Here is an 18256-nt window from a genome sequence, read left to right as displayed (position 1 = left end):
TTTCATTTAATCTTTAAATGCCTGCAATGTGCACATTAGCCTTCCTATTTTAGAGTTGTGGCTAAATAACTGTCCCAAAATTAATAGAGGAGATGTGGGCCCAAAGCTTGTGCTTCTCTTAATGTGGCATACTGACTGTTAAACATTGTGGAAGTTATTGTAAACTTTTTCTTTTGTATCAAGTCCTAGAGAAGATTCTACCATGTCAATGGCAAGATGAATAGTTATAGATTTCCTTATAGTTATCCTATTTGGGGAATTGTTCCCCATTTTCTTATTTACTTATTCATTTATTTGTTTGTTTGTTTGCTTGATAGCATGTATATTTATTTTTAACTGAGTTATTTATTTAATTATATGTTTTACATTCTTAACATACTAAGATTTTAATGATAATCTTAGGCAGACCGTATGCTTTGGGGCTATTGTATTAGTCGAAAAGTACAAAACTTTTCTAGGAGTGTATTAGCAGAGTTATTGGGGTGGACTAAACTGTCTCATAGAAAGTAGCTTACCAAAGATAGGGAAAGCACGTGTCTGTGATGGTCTTTGAAGCTGAACTGAATGGAAGAGATGGGACATGGAATCAGTTTTCTAGAGGTTGTGATCTTTTTGTCCCTTACTGACTCTGTGGTTTGGGAAATCCTTTTTCATCTCTGGCTCTCTGTTTCCACATTTGGAGTTTCCACAAAATTTGGAGTTTAACTAGATACTATACAAGGCCATTTCCAACCCAATATTCTATAATTTATAAGTTATAGTCAGTTTTAGGTGTTTGTGATGTTCTTTTATACTTTTGAGTAATAAATTATTGAAACTGTTAAATGGAAAACAGATTTATATTAAGAGAGGCATGCATAATTTACTTTCTGTGTGAATTCTTTTCGGAATACACTAGGTTAAACAAGTACCCTATTTGTAAATTATATATTTTATGTTACAAAACGAATAGATTTTTTTTTTCTTAAAGAAATGCCATTTAATCTTTTAAAAGATTCAGAAGTATTATTATATTCTTTTCAAAATCTGAATCATCTAACATATAATAACTAATTTAATCTTCAGAATAAGCTTGACTTAATTTATTAGTTAATTGAGTAAATACTCACTTAGTGCCTGCTATTACTATGCATGTTTCCAGGCACCGAGGGTGCAGTGCAGACAAAGACAGGTAAAGACTGTTTTCATTGATTTTATATCCAAATGAGTTAATATATGGGTGGGATGTTGAGGTGGATGAGAAACACAGATCATAAAATATAAGCAATTAAATAATGAAGACGATTATGGATTATGGTAAGAGGCATGTTTAAAAGAGGAGCTTTTGAGCTTCACTGCCAGTAATCTTTCTTGTCTACTTTGTCCCCATTCTCTAAGTAAGTACTGAACGATTTTTTTTAAATGTAGTTTTGAAGGAGTCCCAAATTACCAGCCTTCAGTGAGATTCCACAAAGCTCTGTACAATGATTGACAGAATCAAGAAGGGAATGCAAATAAAGTCTAAAACTCATGCTGTTTCCATCTTGGTTTCAGTAAGATCCGGATTTCTTTACCAGTGTGGATCAAGTACTCACCTGATGAGTTCCAATTTTTTTCACATAAAAATAGATTAGTAATTCTTGCCACAAAGGGATGCTGTGAAGTTCTGTGTCAAATGGAGATGCCATGGAGTTTTACAGTTATGCCAACCTTGTAAAGAGGCTATGCCTAAAATCCCAGGTTACCCACAGGAATGCACCTTATTAACCACATTGCATCTTTTGCTGATGAAGCTGCACATTTTACTCCTGGGAAATGTAATATATACCCTTTGTGACACTAACAGTACTATTAAAACCATGGATCAAATAATTGAATTCTTAGAATCGAAATCTACTTCTTTCTAATAGTAGAATACAGCATCAAAATTGATGTGTGATGACCTGTATTTCAGACTGGAAAGATCTTCAAATGGGCTACTCTAAGCACAAAGTTTAAATCTCATATTTCTTTGTTGGCTTAAGGGCTCCAGAAAATACGAATCACGTGTGCCATGTTTAATTCTCTATGCCTAGACCAGTTTGAAAGAAATGCCTCTGTATCATAGCCTAACAAGATGGTACTCTTACTGTACTCATACAGCAGGTGATTTAATTGTTTTTTTTCCCATTTATAAATGCTCATATTTACCTGCTTGTCTTGTTCAAGAGAAAATTATGCATGATGACAAACCACAAGTTACTTTGCCTTAATAATAAATAAGCAGAAGGAGAGGCAAAATGTTCACTATAATTTAAAAGACAAACAAGAAAATTCAGGAACAAGAATATTGCATAAGCTTAAGGCAGCACATTAACACATGCCAAAGACTCTGTTTTAGTATATCAGTGATTCACTCTGGAAACAGCATTTGTCAGTTAGATTAAAGAAAAAAGAAGAATTGGTCATTTATGGATACCATCTGAGTGTGTGAATTTGACTGGCCTTTGCTGATTGATGGACATTGTCTTTATCCTTTCAGATGTACACAACCCGTGCTTATTTATTCTATGTGGCATATTTTTAAAAAATTAAACTATGGTTCTACTTGAGGAGCCATACAGCACTGCAGATAAGAGATCTAGATTTGGAGTCAAATACCTATAGATCAAGACTACCTGGCTTCATCATTTTTTGCCTATGTAACTACCTATGTAACCCTGGCTCTGTCATTATTAGCTGCGTAACCTATGGGCCTAAGTCCCTGTAACTGTGGAAGTACAATAATTCGCTTCCTGCAGAGTTTTGATGATGGTTAAATAAGTTAATATGCAGAGATCAAATAGATGTCTGAAACAAAGATTTATCCAATGGTAGCTGTTATTATTACTAATAAGTCTTGGTTCAGGCATTGTCTATGTTTAAGTTTTTTATTCCCATCCACTAACACTTAACCTTACCAGGTTCCAGAAGCAGTAAAATGAGTTGATGCTGCTAAAGTTCTTAGTACACATAATTGCCCATCAAGCTATATAAGTCGTTATTATTATTACTCATTCTTGTTTACAAGAATAAATATGTTCTATCTCAGAGACTAAGCACATGGAAATGACTTCATGCTCTTTTAGCCACATTACAGTAAGATTTCTGTGTTTAGTGAATGTTTGTTTTAGCCAACAATGTCTAGTAGGAGAGAACTGCCAGGATAAATGGACGTGAAGAGAGAAAATTTCTTTTTCATTTTTGTGTTGAGACAGGGAAAGGTCCTATGGAATTTAATGTCAACCAGTTGATTTATTTTCTCTCATTTAAGCTCTTTGTTTTGTTATTGTTCTCACCCCTCTGCCATTGGTAGGTGTCATGTAAAAGGAACATTGCTTTTGGATTACTCGGTTTTTTGTTTTGTTTTTTTTTTTTGACCCGTGTCTGTGTCTTTTCTACAATCACTCTGGTTTTAGTGAAATCTATTTTCCTGCAATTCGTTTTCTTTGCACTTAGGATTCAGTAAAGAAAATAAATAGATGTCACTTCTCTATTTCCAAATAAAATTATTGTGAAGTTACTTTCAAGTCTGTACACTAGAGTTTGAAAGCTTTGGAGTCTAAAGTATATTTCATCCATAATGACTATGGTTTATATATGGCAGAGGGTGTACATTTTAATGGACTCCTTTTTTTTTTTTTTTTTTTTTTTTTTTACCTTTAGGTGTATTTATACTCTATATTCGACTTAAGAAACTCTTTGGCCAGGGGTTGTGTATTGGGGCCTGAGAAAGGGGGGGGCATAGTGCTAATTAGAAGAGAAAAACTGTAAAAGGAAGGAAGGAAGGAAAGAAGAAAGGGAGGGAGGGAAGGGAAGAGGGAAGGAAGGAAAAATGTAAGGAAGGAAGAAAAGAAGTGTCAGTATCCTGTGCTTGGGACTCTGTACCAGAGGATCTTAAATGTGTTTTCAGGGAAAAATTTACACTAAATACCTGAAGACAAGGTTTTCTTCAAGTTAATGAATAACTGTAATGACTAACAACCTGGAAGTCTACTACTTTCAATAAAACATAATGAATGAACCTGGCTGAGGGAGTCCTCAAGTAATCGTTACCAGAGAACATAGATAGCAGCCATGAAACAATATGAAATCACTGCGAGACAGGCAGGTGGTCAGATGTCCTCAGAGGGACAGGTCTGCGTTAGCCTTTCTGTATACAGGCCTGTGCATCTGGTTACAGAACATGTGGGGAGGGGCATGTTTATCAAAACCACATGCTTTTAGAAATCTTGTAGAACTCCCACCCCTCTACAAAGTGAAATGAATCTAAATATTCCAGACTTCAAAATAATTTATTTCTTTCCAAATGCCCACTTAGATATTGACTTCCTTTTGAGTTTCTGTAAAAACTGCTGCCACATCATGGGGATAAGTACGATGATACCTAAAGAACAGACTACGTGCCAGAAATAGAGATATCACTCTTATGTAAACACAGCCTCAACTTAGTAATTGGAGGCTGCAATATTCTCCACATAAACCTTCCTCCTCCTGTAATAACGTTTCAAAGCCAGAGGCCTGAGGAAACCATTGGTCACTGGAGGTGCTTTGCTGAATGAGACAAGGCAAAGGGGTTTATGTAACAGGTGGTGGAGGCTGTTCTTTGTTTCTTCTTGGGCAACTGAAAATGAGAACTGGGGAGACTGGGAAAATGAGCAATTTGATGTTGAACTTTAAGTGATTATCAAAGAAACTTTGGCTTTTATAAATCAATGAAGTCTCAACCTGAGACTTCAAATTCCTGTTTTTTCTTCTCTTCCATTCTCTGACTTAAGAGAATGCTTTTATTTTTTTCTTAGTCAGTAAACATTAAACAGATCACTTCAATTTTTACTGTTTAGAGCAGGTGTGAGTTGACAGAACATTCTTACCTATCCCCTCCCAATTTATTTTCCAAAGCTGAAGTAATTTCTTAAAGGTCATAACCGCCCCTGCCCCAGCCCCACCACTTAACGGCCATCAATGACTTCTCATCACATTTAAAATAAAATCCTCACTTTTTTTTGTAACTACAATGTAGTTTGGCTTCTTGTTCACTGTGCTCCTATTACAGGCCTTGGGTTTGTTTCTCGATTATCCAGAGCCCTTACCTCCCTTGAGACTGATATTTGTTCTCGGTCTTTCCTCTGCTTGAGCTGCTTTTCTCCAGCTGGGGGTGTTGCTGCCTCTTCCTCCAACTTCAGATCTCTGCTCAAATGTTACCTCCTTTCATTTATTTTCCTTGAGCAACCTATCTAAAGCGACCCTTTAGTCCTTTATCTCCCTCTCTGTACAAACTATCTGGCTATAATTATTATGTATGTAATTTATATAATAATACAATTATGTCATATTACATGTTTTATATGTCATATAATATATATGATAATCCATATGTTAGCCATTATAGCACATATACATATAATATGTAATAATATGCATATATAATATGCCATACACATAGAATATATGCTACATAATAAAATATATAATATATATGGTACATATCCTAAATATGTATATTTGAATATTTAAATTCTCTCATATTTGTTGTTTTTACACCTCACTAAAATGTAAGTTGTAGTAAGATAGTAACCCTGTCTGTGACGACGATTCCTGACAGAATATGCTTAGTAAAAATGTGTGGAGTGAATGAATGAACTTCAGCTTCTGCAGTATACTTGTAAAATGTCACTAATGTGGGGAAACAGCACAAGAGGGCCTGTAGGGATATGGTACCTTTTTTGAGAGGAGTATTGTTTGCCTGAGAAAAAGGAGGAAGAAGTGCAGCAAACATAATTATAATGACAGCTAGCTACTGGCCAGGCCCTGTAATAACCACTTTACATATTTTTACTCACTTAAACTGTATTAATTCAAGGAATAAAATGAGCTCTTCAGATGGCAATCCTAGCTGCTTAACTAAAGGCAGCTTTTCCCAGGATGGACTCTAAAGGCATAGGTTATAATAATTCTATACAACTACATTTACATAATAGAGAGTAGTTCCATCATAATTAACATTTTCTCTTCCTAGATAGAAACAGAAGAATGCTAGAGACTATATAGGTGAACAAAAGCAATGTGTTGCAAAGAGCAGATTTACTTTAGAAAGCAACAAGACAAAGCTTTTGTTTTGTTTTCTTCCTTGAGTGGCTGGGGTGGGTAGGGGTGGGGGTGGGGGAGGGTATGAACCAAGCTCTGCACTGAGAGAAGAGGATTCTTTGGCAGAGAGTGTAGAAAGGATTCAACACACACACACCGAAAGCAGAGTCAAAAGGAAGATTTATCAGAAAAGCGATAACACTCCACAGAAAGTGTGGTCTCCTCTCAAAGGCAGAAAGTGAGACGGACAGTGAGAGACACAGTGAGAGAGAGAGACAGAGTAAAGGCACTGAGAGGGACCCTGAGTGTTTGGAGAATTCAGTTTATGTATCATTCTTTAATTCCTGTAAATTGTTATTTAAGACTCTGTTAACCCAGTTTCCTTTGATATGGACATACAGTGCTAAGGGGAAAGATATGTAGCTTGAAAAGGTAAGAATATGCAGAGTGAAAGGCCTGCTGGCAGTTCCCAGCCTTTAATCCACAGGTTCTGAGCCCATGGTTTTAGCTCTAGGGAATGACTCTTGGTTCCTTTTCCCCCTACACAGGTGTGGAGAATGAGCTGTTAGCAATCCCAACAGAAATCTTCCTTTGTTCTGAAGTTGTCCTCTTGGCCTGGCTGCAGGGCTGATCTACATATTGCAGTCTCTGAATGTGGCTTGATTAACATTTTAATTCTCTTGCCTCCTCTCTCCCTCCCTCCATTACTTTCAACCTTTTTAATGTTCTTTTTAATAGGCCAGTTTGGTTCATCGGTGGCCTCATACTTCCTCTTCTTGAGGTGGATGTATGGAGTAAACATGGTTCTCTTCGTCCTGACCTTTACCCTCATCATGTTGCCAGAGGTAAGACTTTGACTCCCAGTTTGCAAAACATGCTGCAACAGGTATCTCATGTGGTCACTCTCCTAGAAAACGTTTTTCCTCTTTAAGGATAGAATAACTAGCTGGTTTCATTTACTCTGAGAGTCATAGTATTAGTTGCAAGGTTAATCTCTAAAATGGTGCCCATGGGCCAAAATTTCTAATCCTTGCTACAGAGGATGCACGAGCCTCCTGAAATCATATATAAAATGTCATGTGTATGTTTATATGTACATTTTTGTGTGGAAAGATTTGTAGCTTCTGTCAGATTCCCAAAGTGGCCCTTGTACCCAGATGTTAATTGTCCAAGAGAAAGGCTTTGACACCTGTGAGTTGTATTTACTTATTTTGCCAAATTTGGTTTGAAAGAAATGCTTTTTAATGCAACCCAAGACATTCAACTTTTCTCTACTAAAGGAACACAACATGAGCAATTTTCTTTTAGATATAAAGTAAAATAACACGTACACACATGTAGTAGGGTAGGGTCTTTAGAACCAAGGTCAGAGAGTACAGTAAAACAGAGGGTCCAGATTAAAGAAGGGGGAAAAGTCCTGATGATATGGGAAGGGTCGGCTAAGGCCAAGAAACAAGAGTGAGGTTGGGGTCTTCACCCACGTGAAGTTAAATAACTCTGACCTTTTGGATGCTTACCATACAAAAACTGAGTTAGGCTCTATTTTTCCTACAAAGTGTCTTTTTAGGTACCGATATTATAAAGCCACTTTGTTCAATACAGCATTGACAACAGCTACTATTTTGAGTGAGTTTTTATCCCCATGATTTAGAATCAAGGCCGGGTTCTGTATCAGGACTCTCATTAGCATAATAATATGCATAGTGCCTTACATTCATAAAGAGTTTTTGGGTTTTAATAGTGCAAAGCACTTTCACTTGTTTTACTTAACGAACCTCACAACAAATTAATGAGGTAGACTATAGAAGAGTTTTTCTTCCCCCACTTAAAAAAATGTGAAAACTGAATCACATAATGCTTATTGGATTTAGCTAATGTCTCAGAGTGAGTTTTGTTTTTTTAAAGTTGATCTGGGATTAGGATCCACGATTATATTTTTTGCATCCTAATCCACTAGCTTTTATAATTCCTGAGGTAATTCTGGGGGTCTACAGCTATTTGGCCTTTAGAAGACAGCACAGATCAGAAGTCCTGTATAGTTCATCTCCAAAGCAAAAACTTTCAGGAGATGCAGCAGAATGTATGTATTTTATCTATTTCAAATTAACTCCAGCTTTATTTTTGCTCATCTCTCTAAGGAAACCTGAAATTTCAACTCCAGGTACTATGACACTCCTTATATATGGAGTTTTATTAACTGCATTTACTCTTTCCCCCACACTATGCTGCCCCCATGTGGAGAAAATGAAAGGTTGTAACCAATTCATTCCAACTGTATGAAATTGCAGAATCCCTGATAGTATGTAGTGGAGGGAGCTTCTGTGTGTTCAATTGGATGTATTTCTGGCACTAGGAAGTATATTAGCTTTAGATGCTTTTTTTACAGGTGGTATTAAATGCTTAGGGGCATTCTGTTTTCTGAATAATGATTACCAACTCCAGCAAAAGAACAAAAAAGAATGGGCACCCTGCATGTTAACTTTACAGATCCACCAGAGGCGGGGCTGGTCACCTCCTGGTAACAAGAGTCCGCTTTTCAGCTGCACCCAGAAGCTTCACTCAGCGTTCCTTTGATGCATATGCCCTTTTGACCAACTCCCTGTGTCCCTGGACAAGCCCGAGGCCCTAATCTTCTCTATCCTCTGCGGCTCCCAACTTTGGGGTGAGATAGCGTGGGTACACTCACTCTCTGTTCTTTTTAGTCCCAGGAAGCCAGAGGGGCTGCAGGGCTGCAATAGAAGCAGGGAGCTTGTGTGGAGAGAGGGAGAAGGGGCTGATTTCCAGCCCTTATCCTGTCAAACTCCGCACCCAAGAAAAGAGAGTTTCTTCTCACATAAGAAGCATCACCTGCTCAGCAAACCATGTGCCTGCCCTGGGTCTAAAGGAATGCTTTTTTCAGCTCTCATCAAGGCTCCTGTTATCACACTATTCTTGCCCTGTTATGCGCTGGCTTCACCCCTAATAACTTCTCTTCTAATCTGATAGCACAAATCAGGGCAGTAAACCTGAATTGGTGGTGAAGAACATATGATAATCAGGGTGCAGTCTTCCCTCATATTGTTGCCCTCAAATTGTCCGATTCTCCTAAGAATTCTTTTTCTTAACATGAGGGATTCTTCCTCCATTCCCCACTCCACATGAAGATGTGGGTAGTACCGTTTTCTGTAACACTATAGTCCCCCAAAGGCCACCTCTCTGCTTTCCAGACCTCCTGTAAATGAGACCAGTTTGAAGGTGGTGGTGAGTAGTCTTCTGGGCAATGTGGTTGGCCCAACTCCTGGTGGTCCACTGAACTCAGAATGCAGGGCCCTCAGCATTCCCTTTGTTTTCAATTCTGAATTTAATAGTTGATTCCCAGAAAATGGACCCCACATGGAGATCCACAGAGTCCTCATGAAAAAGCTTCAGAAGTGTTTTTAAACAAAACCATTTGTGATCACATGTGTGGTTCAGACTTTGTTTCCAATTGTTAACTGCTTTCTTTACTTCTGCACATAGTACCTCTGGGGTTTGCCATATGGCAGTTTACCTAGAAAAACAGTTCCCAGAGCTGAAGAGGCATCTGCAGCGAACTTCGGTGTGTTGTATGACTTCAACGTAAGTGTCACCACACAGCTGTGTTGGTAGGAGGATGGATTTTTCCTTATTCTGAAACCCTTTGGCCTTCTTTTCTGGGGCTAGATAAAGATGTTAAGAGAGATGTTTCTACTCCTGGTGAGAGAGAGAGAGAGAGAGAGAGAGAGAGAGAGAGAGAGAGAGAGAGAGAGAGAGAGAGAATAAGGTTTGGAAATATGATAATATGATTAAATAGGTATATAGATTACTGAATGAAGGTGAGCTCAGGGTTCAAAGACTTTAAGCAAATATTCTTATTTCTGGCTTTGCAAAAGAACAAAGGAAGAGTTTGCAGATGTACTTTTTGGAAAATCTTGTTGGATTCTCAGGATATTAGAGCTTCTTACATTACATATTAACCTCTTCACTTCCTAAACAAGTCTATTAATATTACTGAATAGTCAATACTAAATAAAGCTAAATATTAAATACAAGCAATACAAAATTCTAAATTCTAATTGATATTAAAATTAAGATTACTTGATTGTGGTACCCAAATGAGCATTACTCCGCTGGAGTACTAAAATGAGTATTACTCTTTGAGCTCTCCTGGTTGGGATTTACTGTTATGGCAGAGACTCATTCCTGCCCACTGAAAAATCATTTCAAAGTGTAATTCAAGTCTGTGACAGCTATTCAGTTCCACACTCTTTTTAAAATAGTGACTGCATTTGAGACTATTTGAAAGTGTGGAGGGCGGGACAGTAGCAAGGTGGAGATTAGGGAACTGATGATTCAAGGAATTTTTGAAAAGCAAATGAGAATAAAATTTTATATAGACTGAGGAATGAAGAAAGGAGAGAACAATGAACAGTCTTTATATACATGGTGTTAATGTCTGTTTCATAGATGGTTTGAATTCTACCCTCAACCCTCCCCCCCCCCCCACTGCCCTAATTGTGAGCTTCCTAAAGAAGGGAGGGGACACGTGAACTACATCTTCTTTGAAGTCCTTAATATAATGATCAACCAATAGAGGCTTCATGAATCTTGTTGACTGACAATCTGAATAAGGAAGAAGATTTGTAGAGCCTTGAGATAAGAACAAGAGAAATTAACTTACGTGGGCAGTACCAGAAAATGTTAAGGTTCCCAGTCTCTGAATAAACAAGAAAAGCTATGGAATAAGCATAAGGCGTAGTGGCAGCTCCCACTTAGGAGCATTTGGAATCATAAATTAACCCTGTCAGTGAGAATTTTCATTTCAATTAAACATTTTTTTATTGAATATAAACAGTTTTACAAAGACGAATGTGACATGATTTTTGACCTCAAGTTACTCATGATAGCCAAAAAAAAGATACATAGGTAACTAGTATAAAATATGTTAGGTACTAAGTTAGAAAATGAAAAAAAAAAGATACTGGGAAGTCTGGAGGAAGTGGTTGTTAAATTCGCTTGGGGAAGTTGGAGTTTCATAAAGGAGATGGCCTCTCAGTTAGCTTTTACTTCTTATCTTTTATTTCTCCTTTCTATTACTTCTTACTGCTTCCATCTCTCTCTCTCCCCACTCTTTTCTTATTTAAATTTCAAAAAATTTATAACTATACCCCCCAAACTATTTTGATTTCTCATTTTCTTCTTTTACTTAGAAAGATAATAAACTTATATTCTAGTTAATAAGGAGAAGAACTAGTAATATTATTGGCATTTTCTTATGTTTAGTCATAACCAGAGAAGGGAAGACTTAAAAAAATATGAACAAAAGGTTTTTTGATTTTTAAACATATATTTCTGAAGTTTAAGCACATATACATTTGTCAAATAACTGAGACTGAAAGTTTTGGAAAAAATGTCCATTTGAGATTTAAAGGATATTAATCAGTTGAAAAAGTGAGGAGGAAGGTGGCTTTAAGAGATCTACTCAGGGTAGACTGGAGGGTCTAGCAGGTGAATGCACGAGAAAGCTGGGGAGAAATGGTTTGGCCAATAGTGGGCTCACTAGGATTTTACTACCACCCTTAACAGCTCTTTCATGTCCGATTTGGTGAAATATTATTTATAGGAGGATAGAAAAAGACAGAAACTGTAGTATCTTCTAATATTCATTTTCCTTTATAATTCTAAGGCTGCCTGAAAAATGATTCTAAGGCCATGAGAGATTGTTAAAAGGTCAAGAGAAAATAAGAAAGCCATCAAAATGATATTTTTAAAAATAAGCTTTCTTAATTTTTCTGTATATTGTAACTACTCAATTATTTGGCATGAATCACAAAATAAGATATTTTTAGAGATGGAAGTGTCTGTCCTTAGAGATCTTTCATCCCATGTCCCACATTATAAAATTAGGGAAACTTTGAGTCGCAGAAGCGTATTCAGAATCTTACAGCTAATGAGTGACCCCTAATCTAGGCTCTTTCTATGTCCTGTTTCTGTCTGTAATTTTCCTGCAGTGATTTCCAACAGCCTTCTTACTGACTGTGTCTGGAACACAGAGTGGCTCTGTTTAACGCCATATCTCTTTCACAAGGGGAGTAGGAGTTGAAGCAGTTGGATCCCATTTTCGCCCTTCACGATAAACATGTAATTCCCAAATTAGCTTCTCACATAGAATGACAGATTTGATATTTAATCTTGCCTGAGTTCTTTACTTGATCATCTGAACAATTACCTCATAAAGGAGCCCACTCCGTATTATAAGATGATCTAAATAGACAGCTCAGTATTCCATCTATCATGGCACTGTGGAGAAAACTGTTGACCAAATGTCCTTGAGATCCCTGAAAACTCAGAATTCTGCACTTCCAGAAATTCCAGGAAGAAAAGATACATTTTAGGCCCAGGACAGAGATTACTGATTACTGGTCCCTGAACAGTCTAATTTGGCCATGAGTTGGTGTTACCAATTTAGGTCTCCCAGGCCCCTACTGTGGGAACCTGGTCCCCCAGAAGGATCCTTTTTTTCTAAGGATCCTTTGTCTCTTCGGTGTCTATGATCCAAAACAAAACTGAAGCTGAGCCTTCAGCAGCGCAAGTTATAATTCGATGGCCAGAGAAGGGGGAAATGGGAGTTACACTCACAAATCTACTGCTCATCACAGAAAAATCTGGGGGAGATTATTATGGAAGCAACATAACGATGGGGAGACATATGCATTAGGTATTGGGGGAATGGGCTGGTCTTTTCTAAGACATGGGACACCACCCCTTTTTCTGCCCTTATATGGTCTGAGTAGATCTGTCATGATACCAGCAGGTTTGTCAGCATGCTAATGTGTTATAATCAGGGTAGAATGAGGTCAGATTTAGCACTATCTTGGTTCTGACCCACCCTGGTTGATTTTTTTTTATTCTAGTCTTCTTCTTTTTATGGTTTTCCTGTAACTGAAATGAATAGAAAGGTAAGAACACAACAGCCAGGGTCCTACAGCCATGGTGACATTGGTTTGTGGCATCTAAGAAGATTAATGTGCCAGCTTAGCTAAGCAATGCCACATAGATGCAGGTGATGAGAAGCAGAAAAGATTTATAGAGCACTGTATATAGATGCAAGCATGACCTCTTGTGGTAGAAAAGCCTGTAAGATAGGAAGGGCCAGAAAACCTTTATGGTGGGGGTGGGGGACGTTATAGGGAGCTGCTCTTCTATTGAGCTTCATGTTGGAAGCCTGGAACTTCCCAGCCCTGGCAGTAACCCCTTGGAAGCTCATTGTTCTGTCACTTATAAACATATATCACAACTCATCCAAATTCCCTTTAGGTAATAGTAGACAAGTGCCATTTGATATATGCTAGGGTAGTCAGTCTTGTGTCTTCTCAAAGTCACCATTTTACAAAGCACCATATTTTAAACCTTTTATTGAGTACCCAGCGATTGATCGTATTGATCAGGGGGAAATATATTTGATTAAAATAATAAAAAATAGGGAGATTATCTAATATATATTGTATAAATCAAATTAGTAGAAGTGCTATCATTTGAAACTGTATAATTAGAAAAATGAGTTTAATTAGAAATAATTAGAAAAATGAGTTTAACTCAGTAAAAAGAAGATGTATGTATTGGCAAGATACTTGGAGACACAAGAATGACATAGGAATGATAAAGAGTAAGAGACTGTATAATTTTGATATTATTGTAAGGGACAGAGAGGGAGGACCTGAGATGGAATTTGGAAGGAGTTTGAGCTGATATCAGAGGGTGAGATGAGATAATATCCTTCCCATAAAGATTTGAGTTGTAAGTCAAGGGAAATGCATTTAGCTTTCTAGTTTGAGGGCATGTTATACATTGCTCTAGATGGATGGCAAGTCAACTTTGCCTCCCCTGTTCTGCTGGGCCGGAGGGCAAAATTAACACCTGTTATGTGTTAAGCAGGCCAAAATAATACATTTTATAACAATCCTTCAAGATGAGGATCAGTAATCATTGTATAGTTGAGGGAATTGGGTCTCAGAGAAGTTAGTCTGCCAAAGACAGCACATGTAATTAGAGGAGGCATTGAAATTCAAATTAAAATGTGGCTACCTTTAATGTCAAATTGTTTGTTTTACTCCAACATATCATCCAGAGCCTGTTCCTCTGCCCTTCCCACTTTTGCTGCATCTCCTCCTAGTGGTCTGTCCTCAGGGAAGACTGTCACAGACATTATGAATGTTAACAAATAGCAGTTCAGTTCCTAAGTCTACCAGCATCAACAGTTCATTTAAGTAATCATCTTCTAAAGTGAGAATGTCTCCTCTCTGACATTATCTCGGTTATCTTAAGTTCCTTCATTTCTTATTGTATTGGGCCACATTTAGAAGAGAAATTCTTGTGATTCACATACGGAATAATGCATATTTTCTTTCAGGAATATTTAAACAATTCAAGTGCATCTTTATTTTCAGAGTCCTTTCAAAGGAGGAAATCATTTTAGGTTTCCTGAGACACCCAAAAAATATTAGTTGCAGGAGGAATTGGGTGGGATGGGTATAAATGAGAAAGGGGAAAGGAGCAGTAGGTGGGGTGAGTCTTCAGATGGCGAAGCAAGTCTGACACCTGTGAAAGGAGAGAGGAAAGGAAGATTAGGAAGGAAGAGACTCAGACTGCAAGACAGTTCTGCAAAAAGTCCTGGCCAGGTTAATGGTGAGTCTCCAAGCAAGGACGTCCATTGGAGGAGTCCCATGGCACTCAGGGTTAACCTGGCTCTAGTGTTCCTCACTGTGCTCGGTTGTTGGCAAGAGGCATCCAAGGGTATGTGGTCTCAGGATGAACACATCTTGATCTTTTTTGGTCAATCCAAAGTGGTAACAACCGCAGGCTATCTTTTGAAGATGATCTGGGCAGCATACCTATGTGCTACTATGAGTCTGTCAATTCTGGCTCTATTTTAGATTAGAAGTCTTGCTGTTGCTCTTGTTGTTACTTAGTTTCAACAAGCTTCAAATACTCCAGCATGACCTCCTCGCCACAGCCATCATCTCAGCCTAGCCAAGGACTGCCTCAGCAGAGATTGAACTCCTAACTTATGTTATCCATTATGAGGGCAAGCCAGCCTGCTAAGCCTCTTTGGCACAAATCTGAGTCGTAGATTCCCAGGTACACTCAGAAATATGACTCTTCCCTGGACTGGAGATAACAAGATTGGAAGGGTGAAGTTCCTCTCATCTACATCCACCTGTATCCATAGTAAGACTCCTTTGACAATTTCACTAAGCGGGGGCAGGGATGGGAAGTACGGGGATAGGGGGTCCTGCTCAGGCCTAGGGACTAGGATGGCAGTATCTAAGGGCTGTATCTAGGCAGTATCTTGGCTTCTATATTTGCTTTATTTCTTCAGCGTCTAGTGCCAGTTCCTCTTGTTCAAAAGTTCATGAAGTTTGATTAAAAAGAGAGACATTTCATATTCTGTTTTAGGTCCTAGTTTCTTTCTCTTGCTTCTCCTGCTACTCCTGGACTTCTGTATGACTCATCTATAGCTTATGGTAGGAGAGATAGATCCCCATGTCTGTGTTTAGTTTTCTTGGTATTCAGTTGTTCTCTTACACTTAGGGAACTGATTCCTTAGGGTCTACGGTTTTACTAGTGCTTTCTTTGCTTCAGCAACAACTTCCAGTTTTCAGCACCTCCCTTAAGCTGCACCTTGCCAAGCTGAAGATGAGCCCCCCCCCTTTTTTTTTTTTGGTGAAAATTTGGAATGCCTATGATCCTGATGCCATACTTACAACATGAAAACAGCATCACTACTTTGGATATCATTACAGAAACGTGTCTTCTTTTCCTCAGTTCAGCGAGTATTTATTGAGCATTGTCTAGGTACCAGACAGTGTGCTAGGCAGTAAACAAAGATGAGCAAAACCCAACGAGATCTCTGCCCTCAGGCACTTGAAGTCTTATAGAAAATTAAATAATCACAAAAATAAATGTGATTGCAACTGTGCCGCGTGCTATGAAAAAAAAGGTAAACAGTATTAAGAGAATATATAGCAGGGAAACTGACCTGGATAATAAGAGTTTTGCTGAGAAAGTAACCTTTGAATTGGACTCTAAAGAATCAATATAAGTTCCCAGTTTGAGAGAAGGCAGAGGCATTCTACGTAATGAAAATAGTAAGTGCAAAGGCCCTGTAGTAAAAGAGAATTACCTTACTCAGAGGACCCAATGACAGCTAGTGAAATCAGAGCTCAGAATGTGAAAGGATGACAGGGGCAGATGGCATTGGAGAGATGAAAAGGTATCGAACCATGGGAGACCTTCTAGGATCTAGGCCATGATAATTTTTAATTTTCCTCAGAGCAATTGAAAGTAATTTAAGTGGGTGGTGGGTGGATAGTGGCATTATCGGACTTAGCTTTTGAAAAGTGCAGCAGACTGGAGAAAGACAAGATGAATGTGAGGGGACCAAGGAACAGTCTTGTCATTATGACCAAGTAAGAGACTAAGATTATTTGGAATAAGTCAATTTACCTGGTAGGAGTTTGGCCAATATTTCAATACTGGCTGACAACTTAATATATTATAAGCTGAGCCATTGAGTTAGACAGAACCTTGCAACCTATTATATTATATAGTACAAATAGCATCAATCATGAGTTCAATACATCTGCTGTGACAAATAGATTATTTAAATTTACAAACATTTGAAAGCAATTCTGTAAACATTTTATCCTATTTTCTAGCATCATAGATTTCCAGTAGACATCATTTGCTTATAATTGTACTTGAAATAAATTACATTTGCTAATCTGAAATATTTGAAATAAAATATATGTTACCTATATGGAATCGATAATTTCTGAATTAAATTTTTTAAATTGTCTCAATATTTTCTCTACCTTTAAATAAATAATACTTAAATAAATAATACTAAGGTAATTCCCAAAAAAAGCTGTGCCCAGAAGACCACACCCATCTTTTTTCATGTGTAATTTCACAAGACTTCAAAGAACTAATGGACAGATTTACAAGCCCAGGAGTCAAAGAACAACAAACCACCATAATATAATGCTTTTAATGTCTACCTTGTGAAACAAAAGAAGACCAATTTTCATATGTGGGAAGAAATCATACATAGCAGCTCATTTTATAGCCCTGAAGTGTCTCGTTTTGTAGGAGTTTTGGACAATTAGACAGTAGAAAAAATTAAGGAGTTTTGCCAACTTCAGTGTCTCTCAGATACTTTTTTGGTTTTGATTCATTAAATCCCAACATGAGATTGTTATTATCATGTTGCCGTCGTAAATGATTTACTTTATTTTATTAAAATGAGAGCTAGAGAGCAGAAAAGTATAAAAGAGTGGTTTAAATGAAAATTTAAAGGAACTTAATGTAACTGAGGATTGCTAATGACCACCAGAAGCAATTCTTTTCATTCAGTCATTCCACAAACATAAATCGAATTTCAGATGCTGGGAATAAAAAGATAACTAATGTTATTCTCTGCCCATGGGGACCTTATGGTCTAACTGGATGTGCCATACAATGTGACAGTCTCAAGCTAACAGATATATGTCCTAGACACATGGAGGTATAATAGAGAGGATTCAGCGTTGGAGTTTACTGGAGTCTTGAGAGGACCCAGTAAATAGTAACTCTATTTCCTATTCAAGTTCTGAATATTTTGTTTGAGAAGAAGCAGATGGGCAAAATTCCACATTCATTACTAATAAAGAACAAATTTGAGGACCAATCAAGGACTCTTAGCCAAATGGTCTTGCTAATAGGGAACTCCAAATTAGTCCACCTTACCCAGGGACCAGCTTGTGTCCCACATGATGAAAGTTATATTCGGGCTAGGCAAGCCCAGGTAATTCATTCCAAATTTACCAATCAGAGAAGTCACTACACTTCTCTGGAGTGGAGTGAGTGAAGAGGTAGAAGAGGGTTAGGGAGTATCTCATTGAATGGAGTACCCGAAGGAAATACTGGGGGAAAAGAATAACCATTTGTTTCCCTATAACAAGTGGCTCTGTTCTAGAATAGAGGTCAGTGAAGGATTTATAGAGGCATCTTGAACTAGTTTTAAAGGACAAATAGGAATAAACTAGGCTCTGGAATGGGTAGGGCAACTGGAAACAGTGTTCCAAGCAGAGGGACAAGTATGTATGGTGGCATGGAGGCACAAAATTGTGCTATA

General features: G+C 37.8%; 1 protein-coding gene across 3 annotated transcripts in view; it reads left to right on the top strand.

Annotated features, from left to right (window-relative positions):
- Window positions 1-18256, top strand: part of TMC1 (transmembrane channel like 1) — a 202054-nt gene that overhangs the window by 135293 nt on the left and 48505 nt on the right. For all 3 annotated transcript variants that reach the window (XM_036239376.1, XM_036239377.1, XM_036239375.1), the window contains 2 exons: window positions 6823-6929; window positions 9583-9681. In XM_036239376.1, coding sequence (XP_036095269.1) covers window positions 6823-6929; window positions 9583-9681 — 206 coding nt within the window. The remainder of the gene's footprint in view (window positions 1-6822; window positions 6930-9582; window positions 9682-18256) is intronic.

Source organism: Rousettus aegyptiacus, unplaced genomic scaffold (assembly GCF_014176215.1).
Source record: "Rousettus aegyptiacus isolate mRouAeg1 unplaced genomic scaffold, mRouAeg1.p scaffold_m13_p_3, whole genome shotgun sequence".
Taxonomy (NCBI): domain Eukaryota; kingdom Metazoa; phylum Chordata; class Mammalia; order Chiroptera; family Pteropodidae; genus Rousettus; species Rousettus aegyptiacus.
Note: the sequence above shows the minus strand (reverse complement) of the source record. Positions and strands in the feature narration are given on the sequence as shown.